This window comes from Eleutherodactylus coqui, chromosome 12, assembly GCF_035609145.1.
Source record: "Eleutherodactylus coqui strain aEleCoq1 chromosome 12, aEleCoq1.hap1, whole genome shotgun sequence".
Classification (NCBI taxonomy): domain Eukaryota; kingdom Metazoa; phylum Chordata; class Amphibia; order Anura; family Eleutherodactylidae; genus Eleutherodactylus; species Eleutherodactylus coqui.
In genome coordinates this window covers 42789383-42814190 of record NC_089848.1, presented here as the reverse complement: position 1 = coordinate 42814190, position 24808 = coordinate 42789383, and the positions used below count along the sequence as shown (strand labels likewise).

The window sequence follows — 24808 nt, the reverse complement described above, 5'->3', positions numbered from 1 at the left end:
AATAGTTTGATTTTTTTTTTTTTTTTTTTTTACACTATCCTGTTGGATGGAGGGGTGTAGTTTACTACGCCCTTCTATCCTTTTTTGTTCTCCTGCAGTATACCAGCCGGGGGGCGGCAATAAAGGCAGCTTTTTGGCCTTCGTCTGGATCATATGAACAACGCAGTGTGAGCCTAGTATAAGGGCGGTATGACTGCCCACATTCAGCAGTTACATTTCATTGTAGTACTTTTGTCTTCACTGAAAGATGGACCACCATAATTACGATACCTGTAATCACCGCTACTTTTCTTCTGGAAGCCCGATGGCCCTGGATCTCCAGGTGTGGACACGGTGATGACCTCAAAGCCCACGCTGTATTGCCTGCACAATAAATGAAGACTTGCTTCTATATGTCCAAGTAATATGAGCGATGCTAGAATTAAGGCAGATCAAAGCAAAAAAGGGAAACCAAGTAGGGCTGAAGGACACATTCGGGGTCATCCTTATTTTAGAACTTTTTTTTTACCTTCTGTTCTAATAAATTCTTATGTTTATCCTTCTATTCTATAATCTTTGGTCCACAGATAATGTTAGTAAATTTCTATCTGCGGAGGATTCTGGCTATCAATAAGAATGTAAGCAATGAAGAGTCATGGTCTCCTTGTAGATGTGATGCAGCGGAGGTGGTCAATACATCCTCCTCCTCATACACTCAGCACATGCAGGAACACGAGGGCTTTTGATGCCTATATATGTTCCTGTACTGAACACGATGAGCTGTAGTAAAGGGCCACAATGGTCACGTGTGTATATGACATTGTGTCCAAGTCATATAACTGATGAGTCACTGAGACCGTGGCTTTCCATTGTTTACACGTGGAGCAGGGGCTCTTGATGTGTGCAACTGCATAGCGGTATCTTTAACTTTCTTTGACCACCTTTAATCCTAGAGCATTCTGGGAATTTCTAAAAGTGACATTACTGAATGATACTGAACAGCAGTGATAATTTACATTTGTTAGTATAATTAACAACATTACATCAGTTGCTAGGCAGATTTCTGATGCACACCCCAGTCCGACCTTGCATCGCACAGGTCACTAGTAGTCTCTCTACCCAAATTTTTCCTTGGGATTTTTTTTTTACCAATTTGTGAAATTCATAGCTACCATTTTTCGACATCCTGTTACTTATCCAACCTTAATAAAACAAACCGTATGCCAAAACCACAGACCTCGGTCCTCTGAGCTCCACCAGTAACGGTCCAGCTTTCTCCGCGTTGAACTGATATATGGGGTTATTTTTGTGGGTGTCTCTGAAGTTACCGCAGCCTCCCGCACTATGGCCTTTCCATTGGCCATTTATCTAGAAGAGAGAGTACTCGTTAGAACCACACAGAAGGGCAGCAGTGGTGCGATGTAACCCACGACCTTCTTACCCGTTTGTTAATAGTGTACGGTGTTGGGATCTTGGAAAATGTAAACTTGCAAGCTGCGTACACCTACAATGCAAACCAATAACACCGAATGAACAGGGTGCATCCTGTTATGAGAAAACAGAAATGGACTGAACGTCTATGCTGATTCCTTACCTTGCACATTCATGATGGCCGCTCGCGCTCCGTCAGCTGCTTTGTACTCCTCCTGGCAGTTGAAGACAACCCCATATGGCATTATATGGGAACGTCTTCAGCTGGCGGGAGGAGGCGAAGACGGCCAATGGAGCGTGAGCGCTCCATCGTGAAAGTGCAGGTAACTGTTTAACTATATGGAATGAAGAATCTAGTAGATACAAAGTTGGCCCCTTAGAAGAACAGATTTACAAAATTACCTGCCTGTTGGTTAATGTGACTGGGGATTTATCTGATATGAAAAACGAGGATTCAGCGGCAACTGGTGGAAAGACCAGCTGGATCCCTTGTAGCTTTGGATCAACCATGCCCTACACTGTCACCGATTCAACCGAAGGGATGATGCCACGCATTGCTACAATATGCAGCGGCCTGTAGCTTTCCTGGTGATACTAATGACTGCCAGGGACAAACTCTTTAAATACATATCTAATATAAAAGGGCCGTCCGGGAAAATATACTTTCCTGAATGCAGTCCAGGACCCACATTTCCAACACCAGGTCTCCTGGGGTGTAGGGGTTGGTGATGTGATTTTTGGGGGCTGGCTAGCTCATTGCAACACCTGAGCCAGCCCCCTCCTATGTTTGTGCATCAGTTGTGACAAAGGAGGATTTTAAAATTGGACAGGAAGCTAATAAGGTTATAAAATAAACTCCCTCACCTATTAAATGTCCCGCTGGTCCAGGCCCAGAAGCACTTGCTTAGTAATGTGCTATTCATCCACATGACCGGCTGCAGCGGACAGATGAATGATAAATGGCAACTTGTCCACTGCAGGAGCTTCTGGGACAGGACCGATGACACTGGACCAGTGGAACATTTAAAAGGTTAGAACATTTGTTTTCATTATTTTATACCTTTATTAGCCCACTGCCAAATTTTTAATCTTGGTTGTTCTCTCCTGCATAATTTAAAGGGGTTTTGAATTAGCGACACATTTCGTTTGGCTTTCATATTTTAGGACATCCAGGTTACAGTCTCTACTTTCTCAGAAGAGACTGAAACCTGACGAAGCACAAGAGGCATCTTTACTGACACAAGAAGAGGTACCCCGAATGTCCTCACAGCAGCCCTCCACAGGGATCACTGACGTCTTGGGTGTTTCCTGACCAACGATTCCCCCAGTCTACCCGATTGGGATACTTACTGCAAAGGGTTATGTAGACCAAAAGCCAAATTCTTTACATGGTTCTGCATTCCATTTCCCCGGTGGAGTTGTTGTCCTGACACTTACCCTGATTGTGTAGTGAATAGTGTTCTGCTTCTCGTATTGAGAGACCACTAAAGTAAAGGTGTGGGCTCCAGGGGTGGTCAGTGGGATCTTTGTAAGGTAATGAGGGCTGTTTATACGTATCCCATCAATATACGGAGCAGGATCGGCTAGAAGACATAATAGAAAGTGTTTCACGTGAAGCCATAATAGTTAATACTGCACAGCGGATATCTGAAATATTATATGGAGAAACGATAAAAAAAAAAAACTTACAACATACAAATGCTCCATTAAACCAGGAGAGGAAGTTACATAGAAAAACTATAATGCCAAACTCTGCACAACTTCTGTGTTTTGGACCGGCTCCTAATTGTGGCTTACAAATACTAAAGTAGATTACTGAACAAAACCTAGTGTGAAAGTGGCCTTAAAAAAGGGAAAACCTTTTAAAACATCCTGCAGTTGTTATTTGTGCATTGCAATGCTAACCTTCTAGCGGCACAGGACGTACAGTTGTGTTCAGGGTTTGTATGGAGGGGGATTGGGAGACGATCCCACTCTAGACAATTTGGATTCCAGCTATTTCTTACAGCTGACACCCGCCAGCAGGAGGCGCACTCAGCTGATTGAAGATCCCCTTACCCCATTAAATGGCATTGCCCATTCTGGACAGAGGAATTTTAAATCTCCCAGGCAAAGTTCGGGGGTCCTGAACAGCCCCCTTACGAGGTGCTGATCGGTTGTTATCACAGCCTGGGGCCTTTGGAAGGTCCCCCATTGCTGCCCTGATTGCCTATAAAGCCATGCCTCTGGCAGGACTTGATAGAATACTGGTGAGATGGCGGTATAATGTAATACTTAGGTATTACATTATACTGCAGGTGTGATCAAATGATTACAAGCTAATGTCCAATGTGGGGAAAAAAATCATATGCACTCCAAAATGGTACCAAAAGACTACAGGATGTCCCGTAAAAAACAAGCCCTCACACAACTACAGGCCAGCAGTCTGGGAAGAGACTGCACGAGCGCTGACGTCACCGCTAAGGTTATAAGAGCTTGTGCAGAGAGTTTACACAGAATGACTCGCCGGCCGCTCGCTGGCTTCTCGTCAGCTTCTCGCTCCCTGCTTCCTATGGGAAGCGCTGTGCAGGGAGCTTTCACACAGCAGGAGAAGACAACGATCCAACGAGTGCTAATGAGGTCGTTTAGGCCGATAGCAAAGTCAGCTTAAATGACTGCTAACAACAAGTGAGTGATAGTTTCACTTTCACACGTAACAATTATCGCTCACTTTGGCCGTTTGAACGAATTTTGAGCGATAATTGTTGCGTGTAAAAGGGCCTTAAGTCAATGGAGAAATAAAAAAAAAATGGAGGGCAGAAAGTAATTTTCTACATTTCTGAAGAGATTTGTTTTTTTAAAAGTAGTACAGCAAAAAATATACGTATACATTTGGTATCATTATAGTCCTACTGAGCCATAGAATAAACGTTATGTCATTTTTGCCCCAGTATGTACACCGGAAAAGCAAGAACCATCAAAATATGACGGAAGTGCATATTTTCTCCATTTCACTCCACATTTTTTTATGTTTTTCAGTAAATATGGTACATTAAATAGTCCCATTGAAAAAAAAACTCGTCCCATAAAAATAAGCCCTCAGACAGCCATGTTAAAGGGGTAAGTAAAAAAGTTTTTTTGAAAGGGAGGAGAAAAATTGAAAAAAAAAAAAGAATTTAACGGAAACCTGTGACAGCCATCTTTATTCAGGGCATGTACTGTATCTCTTATTCTGAAAGACAGCAGCATTTCAGAATAGGCATAAGTTGAAGATCCTGTCTGAACACAGAGCTCCGAGTCATGGGGGAGGCATCACGCCAACCGCTCCCTGCCCAGAATGCCAGCTCTCTCTCCTTATACACCGGGCAGGAAAAGGCCAGCGTGGCCCCCCCCCAAGAGTCAGAGCTCGGTTCAAACAAAGCAATCATCGCAGACAGACTGCGTGCTAGGAGTTCGCCACCTGCTGCATCTCATTTAGAAACGTCAGACAAGCCCTCATGTGGCCATGTCAGTGGGAAAATACAGTTATGGGCTTTAGTGTGAATAGAAAAATGAGGGAAAAAAAGAAGGGGGGGGAGGGGCTGCAACAGGGAGGAGTTAAGGACAGCTTTGTATAAAAGCTTTTACAAACTCACCTGGGTAGTAAACTTTTTTGCCATCATTCTTGTAAACAACCAGTGTAATAAATTCTCGATTTTGCGCAAAGTCATCCTTAAAGAAATAAGCAGAGTCATTTCAGTATTGTTTATATCCCTTTAATTATTCATTAACGTCATATTCTTATACATTTATAGGTACAACTTATTAAATAAAATGTCCTGCATGCGTTCTCACAATAGGTGACATGCAGTCAGTGTCTTGTACTCTGTTTCCCCGAAAATAAGCCCTAGCTGCATTACATTTATTAAAAAAAGAAAAAAAGAATACTTACACCTAGCAGGCTCGGTCCAGGTCCTCCTGCTGCTGTCCAGAGCTCCGACCGTGTGTCCTGCAGTCCTCATTCGCCCACAGAAAATCACTTCCTGGTTACAGGATTCATAAATCCCACCCCTCAAAGATGATATGGCTCTGATTGGCTGAGTAGCACTCAAGAACCAATCAATGCAGAGCTCAATGAACCAATGCAATGGCTATGATTGGTTTATAGAGCGCTGCATTGATTGGCTCAGCAGCGGTCAAAAAAACCAACCCCAGCCATCACGTTGTGGAGGCGGGGTTTAGGAATTGGCCAATCAATGCCACAACTCAGTGCGTCTGAGCTCTGGAAAGCAGCGGGAGGGACCTGGACCGAACCTGCTAGGTACATATAAGACATTCCAAAATATAAGACCTAGAGTCTTTTTGGGGGCAAAAATTAATATAAGACAGGGTTTTATTTTGGGGAAAACATGGTAACTACATAAACAACTGTGCGAGTTCGAGGTGTTTCTCCAGTATGTAACTACAGGGTGGGCCATGGCAAAGCAGCCCTGCCTTTGACAATACTGTGACAAGAAAAACAAGCAAATAGATTATTTTTTCCAAATCTTTATCGATTTACCCAGATGTTACAACAGACACTGGAAGTAATCCCGGATCACTTCTATGCACCTCTGGGCACATTGCAACAGGTTAGCGGATACTGGCTGCAGCTCTTCAACAGTGATGATGAGGACAGTGTTCGTGAGGTTTTTCTTCAGCTCATCCAGGTTATGTGGATTATCGGTGTACAACTTTCACTTCAAATTTCCAAAAACAAACAGACAAAACTCACACATGGACATGTCCGGGGAAAGTGGCGGCCATAAGCCCTGCTCACAGCTTGCTCTTCTGTAAACAGTTCATTAACCTGTCCCAGTGAGTCACAGTAAGTGCGGCATATTGCCTCATCTTGTTGAAAAAGCAGTACATTCCTTCTTCTGGTGTTTGAACAGTTTTACGACCAACTATGTCCGGATAAAGCGCGGCACTCATAATTGATTCAAATAAAAAAATGGACCCGCTATTCGTGTTCCTGACACTGCGCCAAAAACACCGATTCTCGGGTCATGCAGTGACGCTTCTTGTATTGAGGATTTTCAGTAGACCAGCACCTCATAGTCTGTGGTTTCAGGTGTCAAACACTCCTGTAGCAATCCTAATCAGCAGCCACATACAGTGATCTATGTGCTTAGCTTCGTTGAGCTCTTTCGGTTCCTGTATACGATATTCGGTCTGGTTTCAGGGTCTGAGATTTCCCCCCTCACCAACACATCGTTAATGACACACAACGTGCTGGGACAGTCTCAGAGTTGGTTCTCAAGGTCTACTTGCAATCCAATGTTGAATGCCATGGATGACTTCGAATGTCCGGACTGACGGAAGCCTTGGTTACTTGAAGTTTGTAGCAGACCCGGTTTGGTGCCATTGTATAGCAGGTGATTTTGTACCTGGATACTCGTCAGCAAAGGCTTCTTGTATTTCCTTAATTGATCCGCTTCGTACATAGCCTTCAACAAGAACTAATAGCTGCTGCAGGAAAAACACTATCTCTGTGATGTGACATGAACAGAAGGACTAAGTAACAGGATAAGAAAGCCGGAACACTGCACACGGGGCGACACAACTTTGCCACATGGTGCAAGGCGCTACAGCCTCCGCCAAAGAGTGCGGCCCACCCTTTATTTCTCATATAAGACATTGGATACTAAACTACAAATCAGAATTATAAATAGTAGTTAAATTAAAATCTATAATAGTTGTACAGCGCATTGACCGTCAATTCCAACAATATCAGAATAGACATTCCGATATTGTTGGAATATCGATATGTCTATCTGGCATATTCCTAACCATGGTTACACCCTGTTATGTTGGCATGAAACCGTAAAGTCTTCTGCTGTGTCTGTAGGAGGACGGGCCCTTTGTTATTTTTATTATGCCCAGAACAGTTCTCTAGTTCACATCCTGCCGAATGGGACTTCTCATGAATGCAATTGGCGGATCAACCACCCAAAGCACAGAAGTGCCGGCTCCGGTCTCTCTTCAGCGCTGCTCTGCCGATGCCTTCGGCAGTGCAATGCTGAAGGAAAGCCGCGCCGAAAGCGGACATCTGTGAGCATGGCAGGTAAAGCACTTAATAAACCACCCATACCACCCACAAAAGCAAGACTTGGATGAACAATCAATATATCTGTAAGGCTTTGTTCCCATCTGGTATGGGCATAGAACAAGTAGGAATATTCCTTATGGGCTCATGTCCACGGGCAAAAGAAGAATTAAAATCCGCAGCGGATTTTAACTCTTCTCCTGCCCGTGGATCCGCACCCCATAGGGATGCATTGACCACCCACGGGTAGATAAATACCCGCGGATCGTCAATAAAAGTGATTTTAAAAAAAATGGAGCATGAAAAAATCTGGACCATGCTCCATTTTCGTGCGGGTCTCCCGCGGGCTTCTATTGAAGCCTATGGAAGCCATCCGGATCCGCGGGAGACCTAAAATAGGAATTTAAAAGAATTAACTCACCCGCAGCGGACCGGGAAGGTCTTCTCTTCCTCACGGCCGGATCTTTCTTGCTTCGGCTCGGCGGATGTGCCCGGCGACGTGCCGCCGGCGTGACGAGTTTATCCGCCGGCCGAAAAAGAAGATCCGGCCGTGAGGAAGAGAAGACTTTCCCGGCCCGCTGCGGGTGAGTTAATTCTTTTAAATTCCTATTTTAAGCGCTCATGTCCGCGGGGCAGGAGGGACCCGCTACGGATTCTCCATGGAGAATCCGGAGCGGGCCTGATTTTCCCCGTGGACATGAGGCCTATGGGACTGCACAGTGATTACAGGCTCATCTGCTGAATCACACTTTGCTCTCCAGATAGTAGAATCAAGAGCGGACAGAAAGGAAGAGAAACCTCCCCTCCCATACTAGCATGTCTTGCACTGGGCATAATGTTGGGAAACAGTGCATTGGTAATCGTCCGAGAGCGGGCACCCTAACAGTGTGAAGACAATCTGAATGCAGTTTTTCGAGTAGAGGGATCGATTCCCCTCAACGCACCCCACTCCCGGCCTAAAATGAAATGGGAGAACAGAGAGTGCGCAAGGAAATAAAATTAATACAGATATAAAATAGATTTCCAAAAGTCTTAAAATTGCTGCTTCTTCAGTGTGGACTTATGGACCTCATCTCACGGACTGTTTCTCCTACATGTAAACTGTAACAAAGGATAGTTCCACTTTAAATCTGTGAAAAACAGTCCATAAGATAAAGTGCAGCAAACCATGAAGGAGGCACATTCTCCAAGTTCCACGCATCTCTACTGGTAATCTACTACATGTAGGTTAGGACTTGGGGGCATTGGGTTCAAATGCAGATCTGTCATGAATTTCGCAAAACTGCAATATAACTAGAAGCCGCCAAGCTCTCTGCATTATTGTCTGGCATGTCACAAAGTGCAAAGTGGATAGAAATGACTGACTTGGTAAGTTACTGATTTCTCGAGCCTGTGCAATAACATTGTGCTGTTTAAATCATTGCATGCCCGTGGTTACAGCGGTGTGCAGACATCATCGCTCATAAATATATGTCACTGACATTTCTCCACACTGGATTTTATAAATCAGAGAAGTATTGTAAAACAGTATGACTTTCCATCATGTAAAACATTTAATAAATGAAACTATTCCCAAATTTAAAAGAAGAATTTTTTAAAAATATTATATATATAATTTTTCCCCCTATTTTAAATTGGGGAGTAGTTGCATTTATTACATGTTCAACTTTGCGTTTCTCCCGCAGCGTGATCCGCGCCCCATAGGGATGCATTGGACACCCACAGGTAATACCTGCGGATGTCGTTTTCCCCTGAGGCGCGGATTGCGTGTGTGGGAAAACACCCGCAGCATGCTCCATTTTAGTGCGGGTCTCCCGCGGGGACGGCTCCCGCAGGCTTCTATTGAAGCCTATGGAAGCGGTCCGGATCCGTGACACACCCGCACCTGAATTTCTGCGGGAGCACGGGGGGGGGGGGGGGGGGGGGGGGAATTAAAAAAAAAAAAAATGGAGTGCCCGGCGCGTGCGTGCCGAGCACATCTGCCAGGCCAAAGAAAGAAGATCCAGCCGCGACGGAGGGAAGATCCGCAGCGTCCAGACAGGTAAGTTTAATCTTCTTTTTAGTCTCATGTCCGCGGGAAAGGAGGGACCCGCTGCGGGAATGATTTTCCCCGTGGACAAATCCCCGTGAGTCCTAAGACTACAACTGCTTTTGACACTTCTTTGTTGCAATGGAAGATTAACCCTTTCCAATCCAATTTTAGATTCAGGGTTTCCTAAAAGGCTCTTCTTGCTGTTATACAACAGTGCCATCTGCTGGCTAAAGCCAGTGTGTGTGCGCCAGAGAGGCTCCGGCAGCGGAGTGGCTGGCAATAGATGGTGAGAATACCCTGTCAGACATCTTTGTGACATTGGAGCTGTACAAACGTCAATCAGAACATAGGAAGATGTCAGACAGTGGCTTGGAAAGGGTTAATGGGGTTGTGCACTATATTTACATATGACCTTCACAGAAGGGAGCCCCCATTCAGGACACAGAACTGAGAACTGCTCTGGTGCATCTATGGATGGCCATTTATCTGAAAGGTCAGCATGTACTGCAGCATATATAGCCAAATGATGGCCTACCTGGTAATAAAAGCTAATCCCAAGAGGTTAGTGATCATGCTCTCACGGTGATCAGCCAATTGTGGAGCCAAATTCTATACAAACATGGGCTGTCCTCATAATACAACCGCATTAGCATCATGAATGGACGACACTGTATATCAGACTGATGTGATCGGCAATACTAACCTTATCTGTGATGTGTCGGCTAAGCAAAATCCACACGGCAGCTCCGCCCTTGGGACACTGGACATCAAGTCTGTACTGAGGATTGTTTGCCAGGCTGTAGGCGTCTTTCACAGGACCCTGCTTAGCATCCCAAGTACTGCCAAATAAAATATCATAAGTAGGAATTGGTTTCTCTTCTTAGAATACTAAATAGCGATATACAGTATATAGGGTGGACCGCTCACTATATATGAACTTCACAATCTTAGCACTTCAGTCCATAAATATTAGAAGTATTTAACACTGGACAAAGGATAGGGGCGAGCGAGAAGGTCATTATGGGGATTTAGGCATTAGGCTACACTCACCTCTCTCTGCCCCAAGGGTTCGTCCGGATGGCTGACAATGGACTATACTATTCTGTCCAACTAAAATACTAGAATCAAACGGAAAGCCCCAGAGCAAGTAATCACTGGGACTATAAATTGGAGGTAGCACTAGAATTACAGCTTTAAAGGGGTTTACCCACTAATGACATTTATTCTCTATCCATTGGACAGGATATAAATGTCAGATCCCTTGGGATCTGATCACTGGGACCCCCAGCAATGCCGAGAACTGTGCACACCAAACCCTTCATGTAAATGGAGGGGTGGTGCATGACCACCACTCCATTGACGTCTATAGGACGGAGGGAGACTGATGCAGTTGGCAATCTTCCTCTATCCAATAGAACGGGCTCCTCCACTCAATTGTCATGGAGGATTCAGGGCACACTGATCTATAGGGATAGCCGGGGATCCTTAGCTCCTTCCTGCAATCCGACATGTACCCTTTATGCAGTGGATAGGAGATAAATGCAATAGCGGGAAAACTCCATTAACACCCTTTTAAATAGGCCAATGAGTATTCAGTTCCCTGTGTAAATAAGGTGGCAATTAGCCGCTAATTTCTGGTCTGGTGAGATCTGTTGTGCCGATGCAAAAAGCACTATTGTCACTTTGACATCTCTGTATAAATGGGAGATGTGCCCCGACAACGGTGAAAATATACACGGGATGAGCGATCGTTCACACAGCCTGAAGCGGCCTGTTTAAAGGCCATTTAAATTAGTAACCCTCTCATTGATTGGTGCTCCTTAAACAGCGGATATCGAGTCCTGTAAAAGCAGCTTTAACTGCACAGAAAGGGAGGGTTCACCAATAATGAGATTTTTTTAACTGCCGGCAGAATGAAAACAAGTTAACATGAGAACCATCCATTGTTCAGCTTATGTCTCTACGGACTACTGATGATTTGTACATGAGAGAGGACGGCCACTTCAGAAGACTTCTAATCCGAGTAAGAACCCTCATCTTCTGGCTGAAGTATTGATAGAACCTCTCGTTCTCCACTGCTGGAGGATATTCCCTTCAGAAAGCATCCTAAAGCTTGTGACATCCCTCATCATATCACTGAACCGCATGTGTCACATATAATGACCAGCACCGCTCAGCTCCAATATCCTCATCACTGCTGGATACCAAAGGAGTAATGCCGGTAATCAGGATTATTTCCATATCTGCTGAAGAACCACTCGGCGCTGCATGGCTTTATTGGATCCGGGTGGATCCTGCTCAGCATGAACTACACGTCTGCAGCTCTGATGAACTTCATCATTTTGTTTTTTAATTGGCTCAAAAATAAGTAGAAGAGACATTAACCCTGCAATCCTTCAAGGCCGCAGTACAGCTGACAATCAGAGTAACATTGTCCGGAAGACAAAGTATTCAGTGCTGGATGTAAATCTCGTACTGCAGCGATGAGCGCACATGATCTGTGGCTCTGTCCGCATGTTATCCTGGACACGGACCCTGGATGCAGGGAACTGCAGGACGAGAGTTACCGAGGAGAATCCCCGGACCAGTGTATGTGCTCCTTCAGACACGGAAGGTACCACAGGTCTCAGCATGGCTGGAGTACTGCCGACAATCTGGTCGTCCATAAAACAAGATATTCACTGGCTGGATGTAATCTCGTACTGTAGGGAGAGCACACGCAGTATGTGGCCCTGGCCGGTCCCCGTCCGTGTGTCATCCTGGACTCCGCCACTGCGGTGCGGCTGGCTGCAGATGGGCAGCAGAAGAGCTACCGATGGGTAAGGCTCAATCCAGTGCAGGGAGCGATGAGTCCAGAGACTCCCTGTGCGAGTACTGGCAAGAGATCGCATACAGTTGTCCGTAAGACCAGATCTTCTCTGCTGGATGTGATCTCGTATGTAGTGAGAGCGCACCTAGTATGTGGCTCTGGCCGCTGCTGTCCGTGTGTCTTTCTAGACGCAGGCCCTGCGGTACGTCTGGCTGCAGGAACTGCAGGGGATTACCGACAGGCAAAACTCCACCCGATGTTTGGTAGACATGGGGAGCGATGAGTCCAGACAATCCCTGCGCAAAGTACTCTTTCCGGTATGGAAGGTATCACAGGTCTCAGCAAGCCCAGAGTAATGCTGACAAGACTTCATGCACTCAGGCCACAGAAGGAGATCTTCTCTGCTGGATGTAACCTCGTATTATAGTGAGAGCGCACTTAGTATGTGGCTCTGGCTGGCCCCGTCCACGTGTCAACCTGGATGCGGACACTGCGGTACGTCTGGCTGCAGGAACTGCAGGAGGGGCAATAGAGGAGCTACTGACGGCCAAGGCTCAACCCGGTGCGGAGCGGACATGAGGAGCAATGAGTCCGGAAAATCCATGAGCGAGTACTCTTCCCAATATGGGAGGTACTACAGGTTTCAGCAACCCCGGTGGAAGGATGGGAGGTGCTAGGCGCATTTAGAGTGGTCAGGATAGCCATGAACCGCCGCATTACGAAACGGACCGTACAGTAGGAATATAAACCAGCCTATGGTGGACATAAACACAAGCTCTACGTGGCGAGCTATGCAAGCTGTTCAACGGCAAATTACACCAAAAACCCGCCTGGCAGCCCTGCACTCCAAGACTATCGGCGGCAAAACACTCAGGTCATACACCAGCCTATCCTGCCTTGCGACGACGTACGCAGGACACGTGCCCCAGACGGTGCTGCAGGCTGCACAGCGACTGAAAACAGCGGCCGCGCAGCGGTTATGGGACATAGCCGTGCGTCACATAGCAAAAGTATAAGCCCGCGCAGCAGCTAAAAACCAAGACCGCGCAGCGGGGAAGGCACCTATATCGCGCAGCAACATGAGGCCGTGTGGCGGCAAATATGATGGCGGCGCAAGGAGACCTGGCAGAGCTGATGCCAGGGACATGGCAACACTGTGGGACATATGGCAACGCTGAGTCCCATGGCAATGCTGTGAAAATACCCCCTGCAATGCTGCCATAACGCCTGAGCCTCATGGCGGCTCAATCCGGCCGCCATATTGTGGCTAACGACAGCCCTGCCGGAGGCAGTACGATCCGCACAACACAAGCCGCGGCCCGGCACAAGCATAAGCTGTGACCCTGCACCAGCATCACCATAAGCCGCAGGCGGCATCACCAAAAACAAGCTGCAGGGCACTACTACCTGCCATGTTTGGCACAACACAAGCCGTGGGCAGCATCATCAGAAACCACGGGCGATCATCACCAGCTGCGAGCGGCTCAACACGAGCCGCAGGCAGCGCAACACAAGTCACTACACAAACACCAGGGGACACCCAGTTACGGTTCGCAGGGTGGCAGACTAACAAAATAAAACCACATACTTACCTCTTGACCGAGGTAGGGTGGCCTCCCAGCTCCAGAAGAGCTTCTCCCCACCATCGCCTGCCTTTAGGAAGGGAGGGGATGCCGGACCATAAGAAAGAGGGCCTCTATGGCTGGCGGGTCACATCCAGGTTAGGGCCTGCATGTGCCTCCTTGTCTTCTGAGGGACTGGGCAAACAGAAGGTTAGCTCCATTCTGTTCGCCCTCTTCGGTGGGTTAACAGGGAGAGTCATGCCCCCCTGTTATTCTTTGGTCTTCCGGAAAAACGTTGAAGTGAAAAATAGAAGATGAAAAAAATAGTCTCTGTAGGTGAGACATCTGCCTCCTACGACACTAAGCTAAAAACTGAGCTAGCATGATGCTTGCAGGGAGAATATAGCTAGTGGGAGGAGTTAACACTTTTATGTTTAGTGTCGCCTCCTAGTGGCAGCAGCTATACCCAAGGTCAGAGCTGTGTCCCCCAATGATACAAACGAGAAATTCTTGTTTTCTCCAGTTCACATAATACACTTTCTACAATAGATCTCCCAATAAGGAAGCATGGATGAAGTACCTACGTTCGTAGAGTAGGATATCTAACGAACTGTGTCTGATCACTCTCAAGTCTATTTGTCGTTGATTTTGAATGGTTGGGGATTTGGTTTAGATAGAGTGTGGTTGGAGACACTATTGGAATTGTTTGAGATGAATATTGGCTCTTCTTCAATGTCTGTAGTGCGGGATACTATGAAGTCACTTACATGTGCTCATCATGTACACAGCATTAGTCTACATAAGTCTAAATTTGGGGAGATCATTAGGCTCCTTCAGGGACGAGCTTTAGATGTAGAGCAAGGATATATACATTCTCCCAACTGCAACCACTGACACGAATCCTCAGTGAGTGGAGGACTTGATTCATGTGGACAGACGTGTCACAATCCGTGAGTTGTTAAACAACTGAGCTGCAGTCACAATGCCATAGAGAAGATGGTGGAAAGATTCGGGTATCTGAAAGTGTGTAGGAAGTGGGTACCTCGGCAGTTGATACCCGATTCGAAGGACAGATCTGGACTGCTCTGATCTGCTTGAAGCGTTCAAAGCCAATGAAGAGACGTTTTTTCAATCTGGTGACAGGAGATGAAACGTGGGCAAATCTTTATGAACCGGGAATGAAGAATCATTCCATGCAATGGCGGCACACCTCTTCTCCAAGTTCTTAAAAGTTCAAGAGCCAGTGATCAGCACAGAAAGCCATGGTGACCGTTTGGCATGACAAGGGCGTTATTCTCCTTGATTTTCTGGAATGAGACCGTACCATCAACAGTTAGCGGTATATAGAGACACTCCAGAAGCTTAAAGAAGCCATTAGGAGGAAGAGACCGCACAAGAATCTGAAAGTGATCCACATTCACCATGAAAATGTGCGAACCCACACCTTTTTAGGAACAAATAGGCAAATTGGGCTGGTCCGTGGTCCCCCATTCACCGTACAGTCCAGATCTGTTGCCCTCTGACTTCTACCTGTTCAGTCCAATGAAGGATAGTCTTCGGGGATAACAATCTGATGACACAGATGAAGTGAAAGTGGCTGTGAAGAAGTGGATACAGCAGTGCACACCTGACTTTTTTCAAAGAGGATTCTTTCAAAGAGTTGGGTTCAAAGATGGCGCAAATGCATCGCTTTTAATGGAGACTATATTGAGTAGCAAATTTGTATAGAGGAAGAGTCACTCCAACTACAAGTGCAATTTGAACGACCTACATCAGTTAATAAAGAAGTTATGACCACTTTTGCATTACTTTCAGTATGACCCTCACATATATGTTTGCACAGTTTTTATAGGAATAGCCAAATAGAATGAATAGGATCCAAGGAGCTCAATGACAGTCACAAAAAGTGCCGCTACTGGTTGTCACCTCTCCATTGGCTTCTTAGAAACTGAAGAATAGCCTTCATTTTGTCAGTATATTCAAGAAATATGTGACAATTTATCAATTTACACTTTCTGCTATCAGTTCTTAAAAAATGGCCACTGGGGAAAAAAAAAAACCTAAAGGATTTTGCTTTCTCTTTTCAATAATTTCCATCATTCATGGATGCCCATTAAATAAACCTTGTTGCCCGATTCTGTGACATACCTGTGAATACATGTGGATTCTTTAAAAAGACTTGGATTCCAGCTGAGATAGATGACATCATAATACTGGCAGAGGTCTTCCCATGTGATCCAGAAAATACCTAAAAGGACAAATTACCATAATTATAGCTATACCAGTTACTAATGACTTGACCGCTTCTATCTTTGTAAGTGTAGTTGCTCGAGTTCCTTCCCTGGAACCTTAACTACTCGATTAATTGTATGGGAAGTACTGTTGGGCATACCGTGTAATAGTTTTGGAGAGCGTGCCTGGTAACGACATACAATGTCAACATTGCGATTTTTGGTCGGCCCGTTTAAAAAAAATATCTAAAAAAAAAGAGATCAAAAAGTAATTTTTACTCCAAAATGGTACAAATAGAAACTGCAAGATGTCCTGATCAGACAAATCTGATCAGTTTCTACGATGAAGTAAGCTCTAGGCTGGACCTGGGAGAATCTATTGATCTCGTATATCTGGACTTCTCTAAAGCCTTTGACACCGTGCCGCATAATAGGCTAATATACAAAATGAGGCAGCTCGGATTGGGTGAAAACGTGTGTAATTGGGTTAAGAATTGGCTCAGAGATAGAAAGCAGAGGGTGGTAATAAATGGTTCATACTCTGATTGGGCCACCGTCGCTAGCGGGGTGCCACAGGGTTCAGTACTAGGCCCCATTCTGTTCAACATATTTATCAATGACCTAATAGAGGGGCTGCACAGCAAAATATCAATATTTGCAGATGACACAAAATTATACAATATAATTAATGCAACGGAGGACAATGTACGGCTACAAACGGACCTGGATAAGCTGGGGGCTTGGGCAGGAAAATGGCAAATGAAGTTCAATGTTGATAAATGTAAGGTTCTGCACATGGGTAGGAGAAACGGATGTCACCAATATACACTAAATGGGGTACTGCTAGGGAAAAGTGATATGGAAAAAGACCTGGGGGTACTAGTGGATTGTAGACTAAACTGGAGTAACCAATGCCAGTCAGCTGCTGCAAAGGCAAATAAAGTCTTGGGTGCATTAAAAGAGGTATAGGGGCGAAGGACAAGAACATTATCCTTCCATTATATAAGGCACTTGTCAGGCCCCACATGGAATATTGTGTACAGTTCTGGACACCGGTGCTCAGGAAAGATGTCACAGTGCTGGAGGGGATTCAAAGAAGGGCAACTAAACTAATACATGGAATGACGGGACTGGAATACCCAGAGAGGCATCAAAATTGGGATTATTTACTCTAGAAAAAAGGTTAAGAGGCGACCAAATAACCATGTATAAGTACATGAGGGGACAACACATGGATCTCTCCCAGGATCTGTTTATACCCAGGACCACGACAGTAACAAGAGGACATCCGCTACGTTTAGAGGAAAGCAGGTTTCATCACCAACATAGAAGGGGATTCTTTACTGTAAGAGCAGTGAGACTGTGGAACTCTCTGCCTGCGGATGTGCTGATGGCAAAATCCATAGAGGAGTTTAAAAGGGGATTTGATGTCTTTCTGGAGAGGAAGGACATTATAGGATATAAATCTTAGGTTAATTGTCAATCCGGGTTTACAGGCAGGTAGGAACTATCAGGGGTTGATCCAGGGAACAGTCTGATTGCCATTAGGGAGTCGGGAAGGAATTTTTTCCTCAAAAGGGCTAATTGGCTTCTGCCTCTTGGGGTTTTTTGCCTTCCTCTGGATCAACACAGGAGGCTAGACAGGCTGGACTAGATGGACATTGTCTTCATTCACCCTTACATACTATGTTACTATGTCCTGAAAAAAAAAAAACGAGACCTCACACAACTACCGTATGTTAATGGGATAATAGAAAAATATAAAAAATTATGGCTGTCAGAAGATGGCGGCAGAAAATAATCTTTTCTTTTTTTAAAGTAGTGCAGCAAAAGAAAAACAATATCAATTTGGTCTGGTTGTAATCATACTGACCCATAGAATAAATCTTTGTAATTTTTGCTGCAGTGTATACTGCAGTTTTTTTAACATTTCACTACACTTTTTAAAGTTATTCAGTACATTACATAGTACCATTAAAGTGGGGAGCAAAAAATGAAAATGAAGAAAAAAGCAAATCAAGGGCCGCATTCCTAAAAGTGTTTGAAGAGGGCGAAATCTCTCAGGAAACACATTACATGGTCAGATCTATGCAACCCAGTTGGGGAGGGACTGATAAACACTATGTGAATCTGGTCATACATGTCACTAAGTTTTGCCCCCCCCATAGAGCTGCCCTTGGTGGGTGCAGCTGTGTTCCCCTTACACTCCCCTAAAGATAAAAAACTGTGTCCTCACTTAGTCCCCAGATCAAGATCCCCAATTTCCCTGTGGACACAGGAGCCCCTGCATCCTCTTCAGTAGTGACAGGCGTTTATCACTTTTCCAGAAGTCACAGAAGAACTTCCGTCCACTTTATGAATAATCACAGCAGACCTCCTACTTTCTCTGTAGTCACAGCACCCCCTCCCCCAACATACACCTCCTAGTGGTCACAACAGGACTCTTCCCAGCCATCCTATCCCAGTTGTCACTGCAGAACAAGAACAATGAATTACCATTGTCAATTTTTTGGGCAGTCCGTGGGTCAAAGTTTAAGTATTTCTGTAGTTCTGGTGTCCAGCTCCTCTCATCTTTCTCACAAAAACGACCTTTCCACCGTAAATGGCTCCAAGGATTCTTCAGCTGGAGAAACCGTAAACTCTGAAAGGTAATACACAAATATCTCTAATCTTTTAATTTCCACTAATAAGAGGCGCAGTTCCCATTGGTAAATAAACAGAGCTCTAACGCCAATGGCGCACCGCTGTATTTCAGCTGCGTTTTGGCATCCATAATACAGATGTGTGTGCGGCCTGACCTGAGCTAGGAACATCAGAGGTTCCTACAGAGTTTGTGTTAAAAATAAAATACATATATCAAATATATTCCCCATTATATGTACAGTATGTCCCCAGCTAAATACTGAGGAAGGGGGCACAACGGCCTCGAAACGCGTCTGTTATTATATATTGGATTAATTCTTAATAAAACCAGAGGAGTCAAGCTTAAAAACACGTCTCGTGCCTCTTTGCACCTACAATCACATTTTTCTCCACCATAGATCAATGACAGAACACGGTGACATCACACCTTGTATTCTCTAATGTCCAAGACGGCGTATGCATGTGTGGGTACCAAGCCCCATTTTTCACCCTCCTCTTCAGACATCACGCCTGTAGCTGTAGTAATAAGTACATCGCCTTTGTGAAATCTGAAAGGAATACACATAATCACGGTTTGTATAAAAGGGAAGTGAAACGCAGATGACAGAAGAAGCCTACAATAAAACAGTCTTATTTGTACATTTTTTTCCAGCAGAAAGTAGCTTTACAGGTCTATGCGACAGAAAAATGTTAAACGAGACATTAAAGGGGCATTCTGGGGATTTACTATTGATGTCCTATTCCCAGGATCGGAGGGGGTCTGCCACTCAGGATCCCCATCGATTAGCTGATCCTCCGGTCTGCTGTCAGTGTTGCAGAGCCAAATGTCGTCATTGGTAGTCTGAGCTGGAAGTGTATTAGAGAGGCTTCACTTCCATTAAATCTATAAAGACTACCAACTGCTATAAATCAGCACTCATAACAGACAATTTATCTCCCCATCTAAAAAGACCCTTACAGTGAAAGACAACACCTATATATAGATAACACATGATCACACCAATGACAGTAAGTGATAGTTACAGCTCACCTCCTCCCCCTTCCTGCACAGTGACCTCTGAACAGGTCAAAGTACATGCCTAGAACACTCTCCCATAGAAATCAATGACCATCTCTAAACTACATGTTCCTATGGTCCATGTGGCTACTGTAAAGAATACCTCTAGGTTTAAACTGTTTACTAAATAGAACAGAGGTATAGTTATATACTTTTAAGGCTTCATGCCCACGGCCGGGTCTGATTTCGCCTTCAAAATATTGCAGCGGAATCAGACCCAGCGCCCCCCAGAAACCCTATACTCCCCTCTCTGGATCCGCGGCGAGATTCCCACGATACTTCCACAGTGCTCACAGCGCGGAGCATCGCGGAACGAACAGCTTCCCTTGACTGCAATGGAAGCCGTCTATGCGATTCTCCGTGATTAATAGAACATGCTGTGATCCTACCCCGCGAGCGGAAAATCGCAGTTGATGTTCGCTCATGAGCAGGGGCGAATCTGTTAACATAGCATGTCAATGGACTGCTATTGCTGCGGGATTCGCAGCGGGTGTCTGACTGCGAATCTCGCAGTGATTATCCATCCGTGGGCATTCGGCATAAGGCATGGCCTTGAATTCCACGGCAAGAGTTGTACCAAATAGTTCTGTGTAACTTTTTCCCAGTCCTTCCAATACTGTAACAGCAGGTCTAGGGTTCTCAGCCATTTCTTTGGTAACGGGCTGTAGAGGTTCCTTTTAGGCTAGGAGTCTCTTTGTCGGAGCTAATTGCTCATCATGAAGTTATGTATCATGCATAATGACTTTAGTGTCTTATCGCTTTACAGCTGAGAGAACCTCTGAAAGCCACTGAGAGGCAGCGTGAGCGCGGGGTGCGTAGAGGGTCTCTGACATCATACCTTTGGTACAGCATTCTGAAAGTGTTTTCTTTGTTAAAGGACTGATTGTCAGAGTGCATAGCAATCCTCTCTGGTATCCATCCGGTCAGTGCATGCAGGTCAATGTTCTGAAAGAAAGGTACGGCATCAGTGTGATCAATTCTTCTGGATCAGCACGATTACTGCAATACCAAGTTTATCAAAAGTTCAAAAATTTCTTTTTTTTTACTACTTTTGCATAATAAAAAACACTTTTTTTAAAAAAAAAAAAAAGAAAAACAACTGAATTGTATCATCGTATCCTAAGCCCCATACCTTTTTTATTTTTCGGCAGCGGAGCTCTGTGAGGTCTTTATTTTGGCAGGAAGAGTTGTTTTATTTTCATTGGTACCATTTTGGTAACTTTTAGACTGCTCTTAATTACAGTTTTTCAGAGGCCAACAAAAGAAGAAATATTTATATGGCGTTCCTCATGCATGTTAAAACAACATATCTTCATTGTTTGGGTCGCTACAAGCATGGTAATACCTATTATGTGTTTCTATTAAACTTTTCGGGATATTTTATCTATTTAAAACAACTTTTTGTGGGGAGAAAATGTGTAAAACCCAACTGGATTTTTTCTCTAAAAAATAAAGTTTATTGAATTTTTTTAATGCTATTTTGTAGTCCCTGAAGGAGACCTGAAGATGGGATTGTTCAAACGCTAGGCTAGTACACTGCATTACTTATGTAGTGCATTCTACTAAGCCTATGACAACAGTCTATTAGACTCTGTGGGAATCGGGGCCTAATAGGCGGAGTCACATGGCAGATATGGAGGCCTTTGTCAGGCTTCTGGCTGCCATGGGAACCCATTGGTACCTTGCGATTGCATTGTGGGGTGCTGATAGGTGACATAATGAGCCCCCTCCACCTGCTTCATACTGCAGTTGCTATTTATTGTGGCATATAAGAAGTTAAACTTCCAGGATCTGAGGTTTCTCTGTTTCTAGCTGTTAGAGCAGGAGCCTGGCTGTCAGTAGTCAGCTAAGCCAAAGCCCTAAAAAGATGCATGTGCAGGTTTGAAGTCCATTAGTGATAGCCATAAAAAAAAACATATTGGTGGTAACTAAGAGGTTAATATATTTACAGGAGTACTGGGCCCTATTCTAACACTAGAGAGGACAGAATGTTGTTGCAAATTGATCTGAATAAGTTGGGGGCAGAAAAGTGGCAAATTAGGCTTAAGGCCTCCTGCGCACGACAGGGTCGGTGACCCCGCTCACCTCTTCAGATTCTTCTTTCTCTGTACTGCGGGAGCGCCGTCTGTCGCGCCTGCACAGTGGAGAAATAAAGCCGTGCCATCGCTAGGCGATGATGCGGATCCCGCAACCCTTCTGCAGTGCTCATTTAGTGGAAGCAGTCTGTACGGAAAACCACACAGAATGGAGCATGGTGCAATTTTTAGGCCACGAGAGGAAAATTCCGCTCGTGTGCAGGAAGCAGTGGGTCTCCATAGAAGGCTATGGGCGGTATTTGCTGCAGAAACTGGGGGCAGTTGCCTTGAATTCAATGAATGGCTGAGCACTGCCTCCAATTGGTCACAGCGTTCTGCCAATCAGAGGCAGCGCTTTCTGGAGGCGGGGATTTTTTAATCCCTGGCCTCCAGAATACAGATGAAGACTGATGGGGACGAAGAGAAGAGCGGGACAGCGCTTGTAGGCGAGATAAAAAAAAAAAAGAGGATTAACAGTTAGGGATAATTTTCAGGATAGGGTTTCTATTTCAAGCCCCCATCCCACCTGAAAATCGCTACAGGGGTTGCCTTCATCCAATTGCTTTCAGTAATGCCGCAGCATCGGCGGCCCCATTGAAAGCAATGGGATAGCATTGTGGTTCGCTGTAACAGGGGACTCTTTCGTCCCCCCTGCACACCGCTCATCACTGAACACTGACAGTGCTGTCTCCACTGTCTTCTATTAGGGAAAAGCAGTATCCATACAGAACCCAATAGATTACGCCTCAATTTCTTTCATAAAGCAGCACAAAGACTACATATAAAACTAGTCCAAACAACAAATACAGAGGCACATGGAGATACGGAAACCTTCATGGGATACATGGGCGCTGTATTACACCTGCAACACAGAGCTGGTTGGGATCTGTACAACTGTTTCAATAGAAGGATTTTTTTCATTTATTACATGGAAACAGAAGTCCCATTTTAGGATTCGGGCGGCTCCCAGACTTGGGTGTTAAGGCTTTCAAGTTACAGGAGGATATTTAAAAAAAATAATTATAAAAAAAGGACTTTTTGCTTACCGAGTTAGATCCTGGGAAGTCATAACCTCCCATCACTTTCATGTAGGCCTTTTCGATAAGAGACACCCATAACTCATTCTTGTTGTTAGAATAGGAGCACAATAACTCTCCATTATGATCCACGGGCAGAAAATCATCTATGATCACCTATAGAAATAAACAAGGATCAGATAATAAGGTAATCGTGCTGCCCTTCCTCCCACAGCATGTAAACAAGGTCATCAGTCATTGCTGCATAACCAAAGAGCAGGTCGTAGGAGAACATCTATACAGACCACTAAACCGATGAGTTACCTTCCTAGGCACGCCATTAATGTGCAGCTTCACCATGTATTTGCCACATGGGTTGTATTCCGGTTCCCCTTTTTTGTTTTGTGGGTAGATGATGCTAAGTAGAAAAGAAAATACTGCTATAATATCCAGAAAAGTCATTTGACAAAGACAAAAGAATGATACAAGGCCTGTGTCACATGGATGTAATTGCGCATGTAATACGCAGAAAATAGAACCCATTCATGTCAATGGGTTCATTCGCATGCATGTGCAAAAACACGGTGCAAATGTTTGCACAAATATGCATACGCTCGCAGCGGCATGAGCCTCAACCTGGCTGAAGTAGTAACTGTCCAATGAGCCAATCACACAGCATGCACTCTGGGAATGAGGTTTTAAATGTCTAATCGCCGGGCGTCGGACTGCCGGGACCTCCAGCGAGCCGGAGAACCAGAACAAGGGTATTAATGTATTCACTGTCACTGTACCTATCTTAGTAGGACCTACCTTGTAATCAGCTTCTTATTATAGCGTCTCTCGTAGGCAGCACTGATGGCGAGGGAGGCCACGAAGGAGCAATCTGACACGATTGTCTGGAGACAAAATACGCACATTGGTTAAATGACTTTATTCCCGTAGTTTCTGCATCTCACACAGCCTTCCTTCTCTTGAAAGTGAAATAAAACTGGGAGGCAGCCAATGCAATCTAAAGACTTGGAAAAACATGGCTGCTCCTCCTACACAGCCGTACACAGCTTGTGGGTGGTATAGCAGTCCTGCCCTAATCGCTTCAATACAGCTGAGCAGCAATAGCGCACGGAACCTATGAACGTGTGCGGCAGTTTTTGGAAAAGAGCAGCCATGTTTTTTTTTTTAATCCTTGACAACCCCTTAAGGATCAGGCTGTTTTGTACTTTAGGAACCCGATACTTTTTTAGGGATTTTACTGCCCTATTTAATTTTTTTTTATCGTCAGCTACCAAAATGATTTTTGCTTCATTTTTTTCCCATGACAAATAAGGCTATTTTTGTAATATCTTCTTTCACTTACTTTTTTTTTCCATTTCTTAGTTTTATTGGGGGTAAAAAGCTAAAAAAATGATTTTTTAACATTTATAGTTTAAAAAAAAAATAAAAAATTAGTATATTTACACTAAAATAAAGTATGAGAACGGGTCCCCCATTTTGTTTTGGACATTTTGATACATTATAATATGTATGGTTTTGGTTTACAGGGCGCATACGGCGACGGTTTTGGGTTATTTTCTTTCTTATGTATATATTGTTGTTTTAGTCTGTAATCTTGTTTTACTTATTTATGTAATTATGTTTTTTTTACTATCTATGTCCCCCATGACGTCATGTAAGACCTCTGGGGGACATTCCCATGTTTTGTGGGGTTTTTTGACAATTTTCCACTGTAGCTGGGGCATCCATAGTTACAGGGGAAAGCATCCCCTGTAGTGGCATCAGTAACTGGCAGAGCTGATCAAGGTCTGCTAGGACCCTGAAGCTCTGCTGTCCTAGGGGAGCCCGGCAGTCATGTCACCGCTGGCTCGCAGAGTGTAAGTTATGCTTCCACTTTCACTACTTAGTACATGGCGCTCGTTAAGCGTTATGTACC

The 24808-nt window shown here is 44.7% G+C and overlaps 1 protein-coding gene across 2 annotated transcripts in view; it reads right to left on the bottom strand.

The window, feature by feature from the left end:
- The window catches only part of CAPN7 (calpain 7), a 55700-nt gene that overhangs the window by 3531 nt on the left and 27361 nt on the right, over window positions 1-24808 (bottom strand). The window contains exons 8-20 of one of the 2 annotated variants that reach the window (XM_066585529.1): window positions 23692-23777; window positions 23206-23299; window positions 22912-23058; window positions 20629-20735; window positions 19161-19281; window positions 18587-18731; window positions 16008-16107; window positions 10192-10327; window positions 5025-5100; window positions 2848-2993; window positions 1421-1483; window positions 1217-1347; window positions 271-363 (exon numbers count right to left, since the gene is read on the bottom strand). In XM_066585529.1, the coding sequence (XP_066441626.1) occupies window positions 271-363; window positions 1217-1347; window positions 1421-1483; window positions 2848-2993; window positions 5025-5100; window positions 10192-10327; window positions 16008-16107; window positions 18587-18731; window positions 19161-19281; window positions 20629-20735; window positions 22912-23058; window positions 23206-23299; window positions 23692-23777 (1445 nt within the window). The remainder of the gene's footprint in view (window positions 1-270; window positions 364-1216; window positions 1348-1420; window positions 1484-2847; window positions 2994-5024; window positions 5101-10191; window positions 10328-16007; window positions 16108-18586; window positions 18732-19160; window positions 19282-20628; window positions 20736-22911; window positions 23059-23205; window positions 23300-23691; window positions 23778-24808) is intronic. The other variant, XM_066585530.1, reaches the window with a different exon arrangement.